The 19,909-nt window shown below is 39.0% G+C and overlaps 1 protein-coding gene across 10 annotated transcripts in view; it reads right to left on the bottom strand.

Annotated features, from left to right (window-relative positions):
• The window catches only part of MCF2L (MCF.2 cell line derived transforming sequence like), a 159,209-nt gene that overhangs the window by 63,115 nt on the left and 76,185 nt on the right, over positions 1-19,909 (bottom strand). For 9 of the 10 annotated variants that reach the window (XM_027640237.1, XM_027640265.1, XM_027640287.1 and 6 more), the window contains one exon: positions 3,559-3,642. In XM_027640237.1, the coding sequence (XP_027496038.1) occupies positions 3,559-3,642 (84 nt within the window). Of the gene's footprint in view, positions 1-3,558; positions 3,643-15,402; positions 15,421-19,909 lie in introns of those variants that run through there. The other variant, XM_027640295.1, reaches the window with a different exon arrangement.

Genomic DNA, 19,909 nt, shown 5'->3' with positions numbered 1-19,909 from the left:
ACTATTTTTTTTAATATAATCTCCACAGTGGGTTTAGCACAGTGAATATAAAACAACAGTTAACCTTACACCCATGCAAGGGAAAAACTGCTAAGCTCTACCTCTTCCACTGTCCATACATAACACAGATACTGTCTAATTACATCATCAACAAAAATCAAGCTGATATTTTTACATAACTGTTGCAATGTATGTGGTACAGGATCAACTCAGAAATTCTCAGATATAATTTTACAGACTCAGCACCTGCAGCTACTTCAATGGAAACAGTTTGACCAGTGAGGTATTGACAGATCATTTCCACGGAGAAGAGCAAGAACACAGTGAAGTAAATAAAGTTACAGAGAGTGAGAACCTTAGTGTTTAGAATAGCAAATATACATATGTATATAAGCCAAAGATATAAGCATTTTGAAAGCTAGTACCAATGCTAACTTTTTCAAAGGCAGAAAGAACAATTAGGAATCAATAAACAAAAATGCAAATAGTATGAAATCATATTTCTATTTCCTTTAATTGAAATACTTTGAAGTTGTTCAATGCATAAAGAGGCATTCAAAGGGAAGTGAGCTGAAATAACTGGTTCAGCACTTCTGGCGGCCAAGAGTCTCTCATTTGCACATCACATAGCTTGAATGATTTAAGATGCATATCAACATACACACCTGTCTGCATGCTCTTCATCCACATTTAGTTTAATACACCTGCACACTGCAATGGCAGATAGACAAAAGGCTGGGTGGGTATGAAAGTCACCCAGCAACTTTCCAGTCATGGAAAGAGAAAAAAAAAAAACTTATGAAAGAAAGTATAAAATGTGAATGAAAGACTGTACTGAATACATAAGGAATACATTTTCCAGTGACTTTTAAGTGGACCTTATAATGTCCTTCATGGGATAAAATCCAAAAACAAACAAACAAAAAAGGCAGAAGACCCTTTTCAATGCAGAAGAAAAAGTGGTTGCACAAGTAGTAACTAAAGGAATAAAATGGTGAGAGAGGTGAAACAACGAACCATATAGCGAGGACACTTAATAAGCAAAACAACAAAAGAGAGTAACAATTCTGGCAGAGATAAGGACCTTGTTCCACAGAATGAAAAAACTCCAAGGTGAAAAGTAAACAGCTGTGTCTGAGGTAAAATATTAACTTCGTGGTTTATAAATTTGCTGTGTGAATGACTGAATATAAACCTCACCCACAGCCCACCCCTCCATTAGCATTAAGCTGAACACATGACTGCATACTCACAACTGAGAAAGCTAGTCTGCAGGAGTTAGCTAGCACCTTGATTTCATTGCACTTTGCTGTATTTACTGACAAACTGAAGCATTAACATAAGTTTTTGCTTTAATTTGTTTCATTTCAAGTCTAATTTGGATGTCGCTGCAGCATTTCCATTACAATCTAGGAGAACGAGGGACAAAAGTAAGAAGTGACCTCGACTTTGAACAATACACAGAAAGTAGCTTGGGAAGGGCTACAGCCTTTAGGCACAGAAGCAGACTAGGTTTCATTTACCATTCAAGCAAGTGTCCCATGAGACCCAGATACATCCTATTAGAGAAACTAAAGCAATTCTCAAGTACATGTTGCCTTGCTGTTGAAAAGCCAACAAGTAAAATCAGAAATGCATCTAAGACATTCACCAATAACTGCAAAGATGCTATCCACCAAAGGCATTCATAATCCATGGATTTTCATTTTGAATGAGTTTTATGCCATGTCCTAAGATTCTGTTTTGAAGGTAGTTTAGTAAAAAGCAAAAATGCTCCATTCTGTGGGAATGTCTTAAAATGTCTTAAGACACTTTAAATGTCTTAAGTGGCCTTAGAGCAAAGACACTCCTAAGCACAACTGCAACAACAAGCAAAACGTACATAAATCAAGTATCAAAATATTGTCTCTGTTCTTTCATTCACAGAACCTGTAACAGCACTATATGGTACAGCACAAAGAACTAACTGTCAGCGTCCTGAAGGAGAACATTAGGGTAAAAGAAGTGGAGTCCAAAGTGAAATGAAAATGCCTAATGGTCAGCTTGCCCAAGAATAATAAAATACAACAGAGAATGTAATGCACAGCAATGCAGCTGTCCTACTATTTCAGGCAACGAAAACAGACTTCTAATAGACTGAGTATGAATTAAATAGAAGAAAATAGAGTGAGGAACTTACTAAGCTCCACTGCATGGAAGACTTAATGAGCGCTGAAGACACTTGTGGATTTGTGAACTCAACAACTCATCTACTGTAGGCACCAGTTTTCCCCCTCACTTTAGAGAGGCAAATATAAACCCTATTTACAGTTTCCTAGATAGGTTGATTCTTGCATAACACTATTACAAGACATTTTCTGCCCTTGGATAAGAAGGAAGAGCTTGGAAGTCAAAAAGATAAACCATCAGAGAAGAATGGTAGATTAAACACTGTCATCTCAAATGGAGCATGAACAGCCAACTCCATAAACAAAATATTCTTACCTCCCCATAGAAAACAGTCACTACCACAGACCCACACCTAGTTTAGTTTGTGTGGCAGGAATAAATCATAATTAATAGCTAATTACAAGTACAAGAAGATTCAACGAGCTTTTGCCAAGCAAAGCAGTACATTACTTCATCACTGTGTGCCTCTTGATTTGATGCAGGGAGGGATTCAAAGAGAGAGAGAACAGTTACAGAGTCCAGCTTCAGCCCAGAGAGGTAAATCTCCTTTTTGATGAAGGATACAGAGAGGCTCTGCAAAGCCACTTTCTATGTCTTGGCGGTAGGGCAGGGCTGGAACTCCAGCAAGTTTGCTGCTGCACACCTGCCAGAGCTTGACAGGCAGGAAGACAGGAGAACAAACTCAGAAGCACATCAGACACCTTCCACACAGCCTGATCAAAGGCCTGATCAGTGAGCAAAGGCACTATCTCCCTTTGCCCAGTATCAGCCAGCCACAGTCTCAGCATGGAAATGGGCCAAGCTCAGCAATCAACACTTGCATGGCACAAACACAGACGCCCATCACCTACCTGGCACAGGTCATCCAGGGGCAAAGACTCCTTGTGCTGTGGGAACATGGCTTTACACCTAAAAGCAGGTTCCTTTGCAGAAGGCAGTTAGCAATATCAAGCCAAAAATCTTGTCCAGAATCTGATGCTGCGCATGTCTGACCCCAACACTGAGGCTGCAGGGGAACGTGGTGTTGTGGTGCTCACTCCACCACTTTGGCCAAGACTAAGGTGTCAGCTTGGGCTTCAGTATCAGACATGATAGCAGAGCCAGTAGCATCTGGGGCTGTGAGCTGAGGACTGCAAGACCATAGCAACCACCAGCATATCCACGTTGCAATCTCCAGTTAACTGGAAAATTAACTGTAATTTGAAAATTTATATTATACTTCTAAGAAAATCTCTTAATAAATCCTTAAAAGACAAGTCTTGATAGTCTGCATTTTGATTTACTCATTAAATATTAATTTCTTATATAAGTGATCTCAGAGGCTGAAAGCACAATAGGCTGAACTGTACATCTAAGCAATGTCAATAGGAGGGAACACTGTAATCCTACCTGACAGATAAGCAAACTGTTTCTTTAACTGGTCTTGAATATCTGCAGCATAGAGGGGAATGATGTCCTGATGCATGATTTCATCTGTGGAGAGAAAAAAAAATTTGCATTGCAAAGTCATTTTATGTAAAATTTCAAAATTTCACAGCAGACATTAAAAAATAATCACTCCTAGAACACGAACACCCAGAAAACTGTCCAAGTTTTGAAAAATATGCGAAAATCTTTGGATTCTTTTAAGCGTTTGCCAAAGACAAGCACTTTGAACAGCATACTGATAAAAGAGTAATGTAGATTTACTGACATTCCTAAGCAATACAGGACTGTCAGTGAATCAAACACTGTAGAGCTATTATTCCTCAGGAATGACTTTAAACAGTGAGGGGTTTACACATAAAATTCAATTTTTATTAAAATCTTCTCATCTCATGCAAAACCAAGAAACTTATGATCCCTCTAGCCTGTTGTCTAGTGTTCAAATACCCCAAGAAAACAGCTTTAAATAAGATAGGTAGAACAGGCTTGAAAGCACATCCTCACATTGAAAACACACACACATTCTGCCTCAACACTAAAAAGCTTTTATCTCAGCCCTTGCACTTCAGCTTAATGACAACCATACTGCTTTCCCGATCCTTAGTTTTCTGCCACAGTGTTTAAGCAGCAGCATTTCCCACAGCATATTTCCAGAGGTCAAGTAGAAACCTGAGTTTTGCTGATCGCAGTAAAGATTGCATGACAAGAGTTGCCTCATTCATTAAACTATGTCATTTTTTTACAAGGAAACAAAAAGTTTTACTCTTTTGCAATTCCTAAAAAATAATTATTCTACATTTTTAGCCTCATTGAAAAGTAGTAAAGAGATAACACAGCTTTTTCATTATTCGGTTTTCAACATTTCTTTTAATCTGACATTGTATTGGCATTGAAATTTTGGTTTTTAATGTACATTGAAATGCCATTACAATAGTCTCCAATCTGACACTCAAAGCTGTTAATATGCACAGGAAAAGTAAGTAAAACCTAAAACTGATGTAAGGATAAGTGTCATCTGCATTGAAATACAAGCTGAAGTAGAGCTCTGACCCTCAAGGAAGGGACTTGTTTTCATTGAGATCTTTCAAATGGTAGACTGTGAGCAGACACTTACTTCTATAAGTGATTCTCATATATATAAAATTCTGAGAACTGCAATTATTTGAGAACAGCAAAAAAGCCACTTTCAGTTACTTCTTTCAGATAAGCAACAACTTATACTATGAAACAGAACTTCTCTGTTTTCTGTCGTCCAGTCAGGCAGAGGAAGACCATGACCACTTTCAAGGTCACACACTGATCAGGGCTATTTTTCTGCATCCGGTGAACTGCTGCCTGATCAGAAGACCTCTGCATACCATGCTGTCAAATCCATAAGTGGATATGTTTAACTGGCAAGACATATTTCATCCAGACGTTCAGTTATGTCATCATCTTAACGTTTTGATGAGAACACTGAACACAGATCTTTCTTAAGTCCAATCTCAGACGGCCAAGTAATTCCCAGAAGAGAAACAACCCAGTCCCACAAAGAAAAAAGAATTCCAATTTTCTTTTTGTTGTCCATGCTTTATAATATAAGGAACTCTTCTGCAGCAGTGTTTAAGAAACTGATTCTGCAAACCAACGCCTGCAGGTGGACCCATTTACCTGAATATAAACTACTACAGGATCAATGCCTATATTTTGGTAGAAGTTGGGAAAAGAGAAAATAATGTAATCACTCTGCAATATGTCATCCTGCCTAAAGTCATAGGCAGAAATAATTTTTATTATTGTATAGTATTGTACTCTAAGCATGTAATAAAATAGTTGTATTTTGCTTAAGTAAGTACATATATGACACACAATATTCAAGCAGGCAAAACATTCTTAAGGAAGAGAAACTCTATGTTTTCCAGATACATATTGATCACTATTTCCTCATGTATCCATGTGATCAATCCCACTGCAATCCTGACTTGTGCCATGTGGAAGATGGAGTCTAGATTTGATTGCCCCAGTGTTCCCTCTGATAGGAAAAGCAGCTTTTGCAACCCACTCAGGTAAGCCCCATAACCTTGTGGTCAAATAATGCTTCACTGAAAAGATAGTATTTTCCTTCTCCTGGTTTTAAACTCAGTTTTGACTCAAATTTAGGAGCCTGTCTGTTTGCAACTGGAGGAGCAGCACAATGTGACTGTTTACAGACAGCAAACCTCCAGAATCCCTTCCTGCTGTGCTCTCCTCCAGCAAAACACATCTCATCTTGCTCTTCCTGATTCAGTTTCACAACATACTTCTAAAAGCTAAGTATGCATTAAGATCAGAGCTGATTTTCAATAATTTGAAACAACTGCGATTGAAAATAGCAGCCCCCCCCCAAAAAAAAAAAAAAAGGAAAAAAAAAAAGGCGGGGGGGAAGGCAAAAAAAGAGCAAGAAAATGCAGCTCTTGGAATTGCCAAACAGGCCACATCCAGCAGCTCAACTGGATACACTTGAACCCAGTATCACTGCCTGTAGATTTAGCCATAAATCCCTTTTAAATACCTTGTTTTCCTTCAGAGAAGATGCTATTGTAAAAACTCATTGTTCTGCATCATTTCCTTCACATTTAGCTTTCCTCTAGAAAAGAGAGCTCATCACAGTTTGTTTGGGGTTTAATCTGATTTTACTTTAAGGCTGTCCATCATTACTTGAATATGCTATTTCTTTAACTGGATAAGGCAACAAAAGGCACACATACTAAACAGACTGTGAGGGCACATGCTCCTTACAGTAGTAGCCTTTGGGGAAAATAATTTCTTGGAAGTATTCTTTAAATAGAGAACTTGCCACCTGCTACATTCTTTAGGGAAAATTTCCATTTTTGTAGAGTTAATTAAGTGCACATTAAAATACAGAATTACTGAAAATCTGTTCCCTGTTTTCCAAGAAATTTTTATAGGATCAAACTCCACTTCCACTTGGATGGATTAAGATTCGCACAGTCCATTATTTTCCCTGTTCTATCTTTACTGCTTTACGTATTTTTTTCAAAGCAGACTTAAGAGTCTGCCTGTTTTACTGTATCCAAAATCCATAGCTGAAAAAAGTTGCTCATATCAAATCATGCCAGAACATCCAGTCTTTCTTGAGGAGCTCATTTAAAGAGCTTGCCAGGCTAGCTTGCTTAAAAGAAAGCCCCCAGGATTTATAGTGCATCTGGTATTGTGTGTGGTAATGAAGAGGAAAATAAGGTTTTCTAAAGTTACTACTGCTTTTTTATTATCACTGTTTTTTTCTAAATAAACACATATAATAGCTGGTAATGCCCAAAGATTTTTTTTTCTAAGTCGACAACTAGAGGTTCTTTAAAAAACCCACATTATTTAGTATTTGAATTATGAGTGTAAGACAGAACAGGAGTGTCATCTTACTAACATAAAGGAATCAGTTAAATATATGGTTCTTATTACAAAAAAGTCTCTCTAAAAATGTGAACCTCAATCTTACAGATATATAATCTTTTAATTCAATTTTAAATATTGCTTTAATAGTTCTGTCTCCATGATAGAGGATGGTGGCTTAGAGGGGCCTGACCCCATCCCATCAGAGGCACCTGACTGCATTTCAAATGAAGCAGGATGACAGATTTAAGCATGAGGGCACAAAGATAACTTGTGCTTGAATTACCTAGTGCCTGTAAGCCCTGAAGAAACCTGGATCTGAGGAAACGATCAATGTCACTCAAGTCAAGAATTTCCCTTATTGGTAAAAGGCTCCTCTTTCTTTTCCGATCAAACTGAAACTCATCATCATTTGGAGTTTGTCTGACACGCCAAAGCAAACCCATTTTCACAGAAGACAGTGCTGGAGGGGAGTCTAAACTGACTGTACCTGCATGGCACAGAAGGAAGACTCTGGACATGACTTGTGAGCCTCCTGTAACGGTTTAATCTAATTCCCAGTGTGCCAGCTGGAATTACACCACCCTTTAAGTAGTTCTGCAGGAAATTCTATGGCCATTACCTTATACCATCTTGAAAGGCAACCTACTTGTATACATCCGGACACAGTTACATCTTTCAGCACAGATTCCAGTAGCACATCAGAAAGCAAACTGCAAATAATTTTTCCTTCTCCTCCTCCTCTTTCTAGCTGAGTCAGCAAGATTTTCATGAAAACATGTCTATGGCTTCTCTATGAAATTCATGCCTTAAACTGAAGAAATGTATTTTTCTCAAACAGTTTTGTTTTGCTTCTCCTCTGGAACAGCCTACTCACTCAGAGAGTTTTATAAAGGGGATCTTAATTTGAAAAATCTCTTCTTTAACCACCCTCCCATCTGGTAATTATAAATGCAAGATAATGACTTTCAGAGCAGTCCCTTCATCTCCCTCAGCCCCAAGGCAAACCTTTCATTTCCTCATTCTTTCCTCTTCATCTCTGTGCCCTGACCACCATCACTAACAGTTAGCTCCTTTGTGTAGCCCTCAAAGGAGGAAGGGCCAGAGCAGCAAAGCTGGTGCAGATAACCCTCTTCCACACTAAGCCATGTAAAACTAATAAGCCAGTCAAGATGCCAAACGAGATTTCCAACTTTAAAACTGAATTTTAAAAATTGCTGCTGATCAGTGACAATGCCTGCAAGCTCTGTGCTAGGTGTGCTCAGGCACAACCCCTGCAGACTGAGCTCCTCAGGTCCTTGTGCTATTTTTAGCCACACAGGGCTGATGACGGGAATTTATACAAGTGTTCATAAACTAAGATTTGAAACCTCACCAGTTCAAAATGCCTTCAGAAAGAGTTCATTTCGATTTCATTTGACTACACTGTCATCAAAAGGAGGGTCCAGGAAAAGTGAGTGATTAAACTTCTGGAGTTTGCATGCAAAACACTGTTCTCTGCTGAAGTGTAGTTGTGAAGGAAGTTATCACTCAGGCAAAACAGTGTTCTTGCAACTTGTTTGTTTCTGGTGAGCTAAGATATCCCAAGCAAGCAGAAAATTCTTTTTCTCCATCAGCATCCCAGTTGTTAGCACAAATAGATATAGAACAATCTAGTGCTCCAAAGCTTCATTTGGCATTGAGTGTCCAATAAACCTTTTACATTATATAGTTATGTAAGAATTTTACTTGTAAAAGCTTTACAGCCTACAGTCAAGTTACATCTTCCATTTCCTCTTCTAGTCAGAGAAGACAATTTCCTCTTATGAGCCCTAGTACATAAAACAGATCCTCAAGTTGAGATACTTTTTCTTTAAATTATTTCACTGAAATGAAACTTGATAACTCTGCTTTGTTAATCACACCTGAAGAACACAACTACTACTTAGAAGACATGTAAATTAGTCCGAAAAGGCTGCAATTACAGAATTTAAATATGGGGCAGAAACTTGTCAAGGATTAAATAACAAAAACCAAACCTCAACATGTTTGTATTATACAGATGCCTGTCAAACCCCGTGCTTTACACAGGCAATTTCTGCTTACTGTAATCACAATTAAAGAAAAAATATCCACCTGTTTCTTCCTTGAGATCACAGAGTTAGAGATTTGGCACAGGATAATGAACAAAACTGTGAGGATGATGGTTTGGTTTCAGATAGGGAGATTAATAACGGATCTTTCTTCAAAAAAAACATTTTGAGGTGTACAGCAAATGCACAGTTGCTGGCCTGGCACGAGATGACAGAAGGTGTAACAGTTCCCATTTTCTTGACTCAAATTATGACCTGCTCAAAAGCACACTGAGAGTTAACCAAGATGTTGGTTTCTTTCAAACTCTTATCTAGAATTTTTGGAGACCACTTATCATGCATGTCGAAGTATGTACCTGTTTTTCTCTTTCTTCTTACACCTCCCCTATTATAAAAGGCAACCAAGCTCTTTGTCTTATTTTGCCTAAATAATATCACCTCAAAGCACAAACATCAGAGGAAATACAATGCCCTCTATTTCATATATAATAGATGTATTCACAGGATATGATGACTGCCAAATACTTCAGCTTCTTCCTCCTCTGCTTCATCAGTCACACCTACTTGACACATGGACTCTGTAGTCCCACAGCTTGTCAGGGATCAGCTTCAAGTTTGAATACGGCTTCCAAGAGTGATTAAACACTAGCTAATCTGTAACTAGAAGAAAATGATGTAATAATTAGGAAGCCAATCTAGGGATCAACAACAAGACATAGTATTTCTTTGTTCTTGAAGAAAACTTAAAGTAAGATAAAAGGAAGGAGTGGGAGTGGTGATGGTGTTGCTGCAATTTTGCAAGAAATCTGAAAGTGCTACCAGGTACAGCATTTAATCTTTTTTGCCATGCTTTGGGTCCATATGTGCTTAAGTGCACCTAGTCTGTTTTGGCAAGAGAGACATTCTTTGTGCTATAGTAAGTGATAATAATTACTCCCTTCCCAAAATGAGAAGGAAGAGGAACTTAGAATCATGCCACAGAGCCATATTATACAATAAATTTTTATTAGCCACCAAAAGGCCTTAGAGATAAAGTGCAGTGACACTGTCAGATGTACTTACTACCCAAACATATAAATTAACCTGGTGTATGGCAAACAACAATATTGCTCTCATCTTTTTTCCAGGATGTCCTGAAGAAAGCCAAGCCTGCTGGGAAACCCTTTTCTGTTATTACAGAATAGTTTCAGACTGCTAAGAATATTGCTTAAATATTGCCAAAAATGCAGCATTATTAACTCCTTAATACTGCAAATCATGCTGAGTGTATGGTATAAAAATATTTCTACAGCATTAGATGTACTTAGTCACCTACAAGCAGCAGATTTTGCAAAAAGCAAAGATTTTTTTTTTAACGGAGAAATATCAGATAAAGACTGAACAGCAGAGAATGTTCCCCTAGCCAGCACTTAAGCGATAAGAAGGCAAATGACCCAGATGTGTCTCACTTGGTACTTTAGCAAGCAAGTCTCCATGAAATAACAAAAAGGTTAGATTTTGCCAGCTGCATTTAATGAGATTGAATGCTCTGAGAAAATTATTACAGGAATTTTGGTTTCTAAGTACTAAAGCCTTGCAAAGAAGAGGAAGCCTTACTAATACAGAAAATGGAAAGATCCACTCTGAATAGAAGAGCCACATGTAAATTAAAGAATTCATCTTCAGCAAGCCTTAAAAACTAGTGATGCAATCACTCAGCTTAAACACAGAAGTTAAAGTGGATATATTTTCAAGCAACCAATCCAAAGATTTGTCTCCATCAAAATTACCTGCTTTCAACTCCTCCTCTGCAGAAAAGTAATGTATCTCAAAGCGGGTCCCAAAGCTTTAACTGAAAAGTCAACATGCACAGGAGCAGCTGCAGGAATACCTGGCAATACTATTAAACAGAATGCTATTTTTGTGTGCTCTTTTGGAAGCAAGATAAGATTTTAAACAATGAGTGTTTTACTCTTTATTTGAAAAAACCAAACACTTTAATAAAACAGCAAAGTGGTAAAATCTAATTGCTTATTATACACATCTATTCTAGAGATAAATTATAGCAGTGCTAACAATTGTCAGGTTGTCACAGAAAGGGTTGGGTTGGAAGAGACCTACAAAGACCATCTAGTTCCAACCCTCCACTAGATCATGTTGCTCAAAACCCCATCCAACCTAGCCTTGAACATTTCCAGGGATGGGCCTTTCACAACTTTTCTGGGTAACCTGTTCCAGTGCCTCACCATCCTCAATGTAGAAAAACATTTTCTCTTTATGCCCAAGCTAAACCTGCCCTCTTTCAGTGTAGAACTGGCACTTCTTGTCCTGTCACTGCAGGCTCTCATAAAAAGATTTTTCCTGAATTTTATCATTTCAACGACATAGAGAAGGGCTATAATCACTTCTAACAATATATTTTATGGTACTCTGACTCAAGCACAGTTTTTCATGTAACTGTACATTTATAAACTTATATTTTGAGACGGGATGCAAAGCACTTCACGGGTGTGAGAGAGAAGGAAGGGCTAAGTGTTCACTAAGTGGCTTATTTAGAGTTGTGTACTAGTTTTCAGCTAAGACATTCACTTGCAGCTGCTACTAAATTTCCCAGTATTTTCGACTCTTACTACAGGTGACTTAGAAAGAAGAGGTTGCTGAGTTCATAACCAAACTGGCTACTCCACTTACCACACAGACGACAGAATTGTTAATGAAGCAGCCCTTGAAGCACTGTGGCTTACTGCCTAATGCCACTAAAAACATGAAACCCATCATGTCTTTCTAAACTACTGCCAGTATTAACTGTTTCATGTAGCACAGAGGCAGGACATGGACATGGTTCAGTATTTTGCGTGGGCAGTAAAGAATCCTTTAGTGCAATACAGCGAGCTTTGCTGCTCACATGCAGTGTTTTGCAGGCAGTGTGCAAGAAGTTTGAAAGGAGCCCCCACTCCTTTGCTTTATAGACCCCCATTTTCACCTCTTTTAGGTCTCAAATGAAGCCTCTATTCATTATCCAATCTGAGAATTTGACACATCTGTAATGATTAATCAAGGTCTCCTAAATAAAGCTCTGCACTTGTTAGCAAAAAGCTATTTTTGATGGAAACTGTGCAAACCAAATCAATGAAGATATAATTTCTTGAACTTACTTCAGTGTCTCATCTGCAACAAAAAAAACTTCTCTAAGTGTTACAGTCTAACTGGATGTTACCTCTAATTTGAGAGGCTGTTTTGCTAGAATTTCAAGTCCAAAGATTGATAGTTTTCTCCTAAAAAATCTGCCCTTTTGTGCATACAGGGAAACTACTTCAGATTCCTGAAACAACAACAAAAACTTCCATATTCTGTGTGTGCAAAGTACAAAGTAGATACATATTAAAAAGGTAACAATTTGCTCTTTGTTAAGAGAAACTGTGGTCCATCAATTGCCTCGAGTGATATGTGAAATCCTTGCTCAGAACTTAAAACCAACAAAACCTGTCATGTTCAAACTGAGAAGTTAATAAATACATCACTTACTCTGAATTAGATGACCTACATAATTTCTCTCACCTAACTAAGCATAAAGCAAGAAACAAGGCTAAGTACAGTGAAGCTGAACTTAGTTTGCTGCAATTCCACAGACTTTGTAGAATGAACGTTTATAAAAGACAAGGTCTTCAAAAGGCAATATGAATGACTGCTTTTCCATTTTCAAAGGCTTTGAGTCTTTTGCACAAAACAGAAATGCAGTAGGGCTGCATTTTGCAGAGAAAAGCAAGGTAAATGAAAAAAGTTCTGAATATCTGATGCTTAGAGAAGTGCCTGAGACACAGCATCTATAAAAGTAGTTGAGGAAAAAAAACATACGGCTCCTTCATTTTGAACCTCTCATACATCATGTGCAGTAAAGAGGCTGAAGTGCAAACTTTGACCTTGAACTTCCCCAGTGGTGGGTTCTCATCTGGAGTCCCATTTGACCTCACTGGACAGCCTGCTCCTTAGACACTGAAGGCAGGCTTAAAAAAACAAATGAACAAAAAAAGTCACATTATCAGTTTTAAGATAGTGGTTTACTTTTAAAATACTTGTGCCTAGGTGCCAGTGAGCACTAGGTTTCAATGACATCACTGAGGTGCTCTATACAAGTTTAGAGTGTTCATTTTAGTTTTTAAAGGACACTAACACTTATTAGAAAGGAGTGAATGTCTTTACTGAAACTGCACAGCAAAGGGATGAGAGGCAACAGTCAGACAGTTCAACATTGTAAATTCCAGCTGAATACACGTAAAAAAAATAGACCATGAGAAGAGCCAAGCACTACAACAGGCTGCCCCATCAGGCTGAGTGATCTCCCCTTGGAGATATACAACACTCGGACAAGTTTCTGAGAAACCTTCTTAGCTTTAAACTTGCTTGGAGCCAGAGTGGGAACTAAGTGGCATCCAGAGGTCCCTTCCAACCTAAATTTTCCTGTAATGCTGAAGGAATTCCCTAGTGAGAAGTCCCTAGGCCTACCTCACAATCCTGGAAAGAAAATAGAAATTTCCAGCATAGATATCATGGCCTTACAACAAATGATCACATACAAACTAAATTGCATAATAATTCAATATGTTGACTTCAAAAATGAATATAGAATATAGCGTAAAATTTAGTTATGTTGACACATTTGCTGAAACTCAGGCTAATAAAGTCTGTCTACAACTACATATTACATGGTATATCAATTTTCTGAAAAACAAAAGTAAAATAAAAAAATGGCTAAGGCAATAGCTTTTCCAAGCGAAAGGGGAAATATCCCTAGTTCTGCTTTCTAAAAAACAACTCCAGCCAATAATTTATTTCTTGAGAACTGTTCAGAACCCACCAGAAGGGTCCCATGTTAACAACTAACAGGTTCTCAGGACGCAAAACTATCACCTAGTAGCAGATCCCTCTCCTGCTGCAGTTCTATAGCTCTGAAAATATCACATCATACCTGTCTTGTGGGCAAACAAGCACAGTACTGACCTGCCTTGCTTTCCTCCTTTCAGATAAAGCTTGTTCTTAACACCAAGATGTAGCAAATGACATGACGATTCATCCACTGCAACCTTCGTTCCCTAACATGCAACTTGCATGTGCTGCACTTGACTCCAGCAGATGAAAGGCATCCATCTTCATTGCAAATAAGGCTGTGACAGCCAGATTTTAAGAACTCCCTTTAATTACAAGCACACATAGAAGATCCCTACTAGGACTCCAAGTCATCCTCTTTCCTACTGACAACAAAATCCAGCAGAACCTCCACGACAGATCCTCCATAAGATCCTGTCCCTTGGAGACTGCCTGTTAACTCCTGGGGATCCATGGTCACAGATAGGCAGTGCTGGCTCCCACACCCCACTTGTGCAACAGCCAGAATGTGTTAGAGACTTTTTAGTCCTGTATTGTACCTACAAGACAAGAGGTGCTTACAACTGCATTTGGATGCTGAAAACCAGAACCAACACTGTTCACAATTACCTACACAGTCTTTAAGCAAAACAGAGACTCAAGTCCTGTGCCTATATTCCAGACCCATTCTCTCTTTTCAGTTTGTACATCCTTTTTGCCATCCCTCTATCCTCACTCCTGGACACAAACTGAGAAAAGATTTCTCCAAGGAGATATTGTTTTCCTTGGAATTTTTCAGAGAGTTGACAATGGAAAGATGGGTATCTGAGACCTCTCCCCTCTACCAACTGTAGGTACAAAAAAAAAATCTTATGCAGTGCTCAAGAAGAAGAGGAAAGAACAGTGCCAGGGAACAGGACAACCCTTTTGCCCACTTTGAGCACAAAATCTTTCAACAATTCTCCAGAAAGGAGTGATCTCTGGCACACTGAACATGTCCACAAGAATTGGTGGCAGTCAATAGATGAAAATCAAGCCTTGGCAGTTGCTGGTAAAAGCAGCCCCACTCACTTATTTCTCAGTAATCAAATACAAATTAAAACACTCTATTTTAAAAATAGCAATTTACACAAGTAGTCCTGGCATGGTTACATATGCATCATTATGATTTGACACAAATCACTCCCTGGTTTTGCAGTTTAAAACAGACATTCACTCTGCGATAGAATAATCAGTGGTTTCCTAAATCAACCCCTCCCCTCTCAGGACAGATGATGATGCCCATAAAGAACAAAAGTTACTCAGACTGATTAATCCCTCCACCCTTTCCATATGGTTATCTTCACCTTCCTTAAACCTTTCATTCATTCCTCCTAAGCAGCATGCCTTTTAGTATTACCCCTAGTAGCATCGAGCGCTACTTGAGAAGCAGAACACTCAGACTAGCATGTTGTTAATTAGTAATACTAATTAAAGATTAGTAAGAACATCCACCCTTCATTTAGAAGACCCACCCTTTACATACCTGTTTCATTTAAATCTGACATTTCAATAGCAACAACACTGGAAGGTTAGACACCAGTCCATGGGCTCAGTGCTCTTTCTCTGTCCTCCTCTGCAATAGTCATGCATACCAAAAGCAGAAAACAGAATTGGCAATGTGGATTCAGGCACCAGAATAAGGAAGCAATTTTTGCTTGTCCCTGTTCCACAAAACGCGCTTTCAGTTTGCAACGGACTGTAGCTGCACTATTAACAGCAAATAATATCTTCACTATTTAATTACGTCTTAACAGAAACAACACTTCTATAGAAAGCTCTTATTGAAGGAATCCAAGAAATAATGCATTTTAGATTAACCCTCCTATACTAACAACTAGGGGATGACAAATTGTATCCTGTAAAAGAAACTATGCTTTTTCCCTACCTCCAACAGGGATCAGGAGAAATTATGCATCTGATATTCACACAAAATGCAATGAATTGAAAATTAAAACACACTGTACACCAGGAACAGCAGGACAGCTCTCTGCAACAGCAAATTCTCCATGTAAGCTTTAGTAGCAGTTCTGATCACCATAATCATGGTGTGAGTGAACAAAGTACCTTCCGTGTAAAATACAGGAACAGATTTACTGGATACATCTGCTGTACCAAGAAATACATCTGCAAATAAAAGGATATACTGCAAATTTACACAAGGACAGAGAACACACCCATGTAACAATAAATTATATTTATACATGAATGTACACAAGCAGAACAGAACTTTTGCCTTCGTACGAAAACACATCCCATTCTCCTCAGTAGGATAATGTTATCTGGCAAAGTTCCTGCCTGACCTGCAATCAAGTAACTAAGAAAATTTGAAATACTAGACACACCTGTGCTTTTCTTCAGAAGAAGCCACAATTCAGCAATATCTCTGTAGAGCAAGGAGATCAGGCTTAAGGTCATGTTGCTTCTAATCGATTTAGTGCAAAACAGTTCCGCGGACAGTGACCTATTTATCTGTGAGCTCGTCTTCAGTGCAAAATGAGAGCACAAAACTCCATCTTTCACTCAAAGCCAAGCCACCGGGGGCACAATGCCTTTCTTCAAATTACATGCAGAGCAAGTGTGCCTGTCAGCAGGCTCAGAGGTCTCCAAAGGGCTTGCTGGCTGCTGGTTACCACTTCTTGTCTTCCTGCATAAAGTGCTGGCATGCATTATATGCCAGCTGTTTGCTTTAAATATGAACACATGCCCTGTTCAAATGTTATCAGAGTAAGAATGTATTAAAAAATTAATCCTAACTGTGCCTTGTCAAAACCCCTCCCTTTAAAAGTCCTAGTTTTAACAAAAATTGTCCAGTAAATCTATCATTATCATATATTTCCACCACCCACCCCTACGCACAGGGAAATCAACAGCCCAAGGGGCAGATGTCCTTTTTCCAACAAACCTTTGGCTAGAAAGCTCCCCAGAAATATATTCAGTTTTTCCTGTTTGTTAGGGAATTCTCACTGACATGTCTTTGGTGGAACCAAACCAGGTTGTTTTCCTTGATGGGAAACTCATCAAGCACCTGTTCCCTATAAAAAAGCCTACCTAAAGCAGCAGGAGCTGCCAAAAAGACATGTATTCTACTAATGTGACTTTGCAAGTTGAAGTATTTTGAAATCTTATTCATAAGACAATGGGAAATAAGGTAACAAATTACAAAACCAACTAGAACAAAAGTATTCCATATGATCTTTCAGACATGAATGCTGGGCTGTCTTGCTTTACTTGATCCTTTAAAGTCATTGTCCAGTGACAGACTACCTGTTAATTAATACACTTGAGATTAGTTATCCAGACTCACTAATACAAAGAATGAACCAATGAGCATGAGTGATAGCAACAACCACATGAAAACAAATGGATTGGGTTTTTTTCACTTTACAGTGTTATAAGAGCCCTTACCCAACAGGAAAGGTCAAGGAAAGAGGACAGTGAGGATAAAAAGCTTGAATTGATGGTTACATCTGTTCACAAAATCCCATTTGCAGATGGAAAAAGCTCTGTTTCTGCTTCAGCACCCCCAGTCATCAACCAATCCCATAAAAACAAACCCAAACAAACCCAGGTCACCCACAGACCACACTAGAAGTTATTTTCTGAAGTGTCCCACATCTGTGTTCTCATCACTCATCTGCCATGGGGCAGGAACTGTTAATAATACCACATCAGTCAGATGTATTATAATAAATCTACCATCTATATAAGCAGCTCTATTCAGTGCATGACATTAAAATGTAACCAGAAGAATATAATCAAAGTAATTTTTTTTCAATTCTGCTATTCAATTCAATTTCAGTTTGGAGGCCATGACATTTTATACTATATCAAACCACAAGGGTTTCCTAAGCAATATCAGATGTTTTTACATAAGATAGATTTAAAAGAAGTAACACTCCTTAGAAATGTTATACTTAACTGTTCAGTATTGTACATGTCATTAGTATACTGGATTTTGCAAAGAGTTCAAAATTAGTGAATGAGTCTTCACACCGCTCCCAGAAGTCATGTAAATTCTCACACATGTGAAAGCTGAGATGGAGCAAGTGACCTCTCTTGGATCAGGTAACAGCATCTGTTGCAATGTCAGAAACAGGATCTATGTCTCAGCTATAAGCCCGTACTCCTGCCTTCCCTGGACTGTCGCCTAACCAGCCGGGTGGAGGTGAAGGCTCCTAGATCAGTATCATGACCTGTAGCTCTCAGACAAAGATCACAATTTTATTTCTAGCTCCTGTGCTACAACATGGCTCCAGAAAGAACAGTCTCAGAGCAGCTAGAAATCCATACACCATATGTAAGTACACACACTTGTGTGATATTAACTGCTTACTTAACAGCACCAAGCTGGTATCAAACATTTGAGAGCCCTCTGTAATATGCTTGGATAGTGCCAGGATTTTGCTGTCGCCTGCATGAGGAAAATGTAACTCTTGTTATCTGATTGATAATAAATGATGATAAAGCAGGCATGAGAGTGCTTTCCAAACATGTAGGGAGGAAGTTTTATAGCCTTCCTCCAGAGATTAAAACTGAGCGAGAGAGGAACTACACCCTTCTCAAGATAGGCATCACCCCAACCTAGACCCATTCAACAAGCCACAGGAATCTGATATTTTAGCAAGCTGGCTACTTCCTTAAAAAACCAAACCAAACCAGAAAAAACAACCAAAAACCCCCATGAGCATAGAAGAGGAGAAAGAATGACCTATAGCATGTTGGCTGTGCTTGTTCTCATTGTCAAGGCAGAGGGGAAGTATAAACCCTTGTATTAATCAACACTGCCTGTTTCAGAGCCCACTTGTTGTATGTAATGTGGACAACCACTCTTCAACAAACTTCTGCCTTCAGATTTCTCAGACTAGTGCAACAGATACATGGAACAGTTATCCTCCAGGCTTCCACTTAGCTTCCTCCTTCCTCACGTTCAGATCTCCAAAAACCATAGTTACATATGTTTTAGAATCATAGAATTGGTTGGGAAGGGACCTTAAAAACCATCTAGTTCCAATCCCTCTGCCGTGGACAGGGACACCTTTCAACTAGGTTGCTCAGAGCTCCATCCAACCTGGCCCTGAACACTTCCAGTGATGTGTTTTTCCTGGACCAATCAAGATGTAACAATGACTGTGGCTAACAGCACCAAATTGAAGGAATGTATGTTTCTATCCCACTGTCCTTTAATATTAACCAGCCAGATGCACCTTCACCTCCCACTTTTAGGGACCAGAGTGATCTTAGACTTAACAACACACGTGAAGAAATGGTACGTACAGAGAGCTCAGCCTGTGCTGTAGAGCAGACTCAGAACCTGCTCTGACTGCTGGGGGGACAGAAGCCCACACAAAGTGTCTCTGAGGAAACTGGCCTCAGATGCTTAGCTAAGGGGTGTTTAAGGAAAAGGTGATTTTCTTCGTAGCAGTTCCATTCTCCATAGAAATCTGGACTGGGCTCCTGTGAAACACTCTCCCGGGAAAAGAGGGTTCCAGCCAGTAACCGAATGCGTTTTTATTTTAGCACTCTATTTTGGGGTGTGTGCATGGTGAAACATTTGCCCCATGGTGATAATACCAGATTTCCTAGGTGTGCACTTCAGAGAACAGCAGCAAGAAAGAATAAAGGCGTTGAAGCACAAAACCATTCCCTAGCCTTCATGATCCAGCTTGAAATACAAACAGAGGGGAAAATTGTGCTATGTGGGCACACATGTCAGCAAAAAGATTTTAGTGCAAAATTAAGCTCTATTAAAACACGAAGGAGCAACAGCTCTCTGGAACGAAATGTGTGGGCATAAGTGTATATATTTATAAATGCAAAGAAATTAATTTCAACTCCACTCACGCTCTGCACTCAGGTTAAGCTCTCCCTCCCACCTCAGCATGGGCTGTGAATGACAGGCTCCAGCCGGCAGCGCAGAGGAAAATGTTGTGGGAGAAGCTGTTGAAGATGCATGCAAAGTCAATTGAGGGTAAAAGACTGTGTCATCCTAG

The sequence above is a fragment of the Corapipo altera genome, unplaced genomic scaffold, assembly GCF_003945725.1.
Source record: "Corapipo altera isolate COAL_440 unplaced genomic scaffold, ASM394572v1 0, whole genome shotgun sequence".
Lineage (NCBI taxonomy): Eukaryota > Metazoa > Chordata > Aves > Passeriformes > Pipridae > Corapipo > Corapipo altera.
Note: the sequence above shows the minus strand (reverse complement) of the source record. Positions and strands in the feature narration are given on the sequence as shown.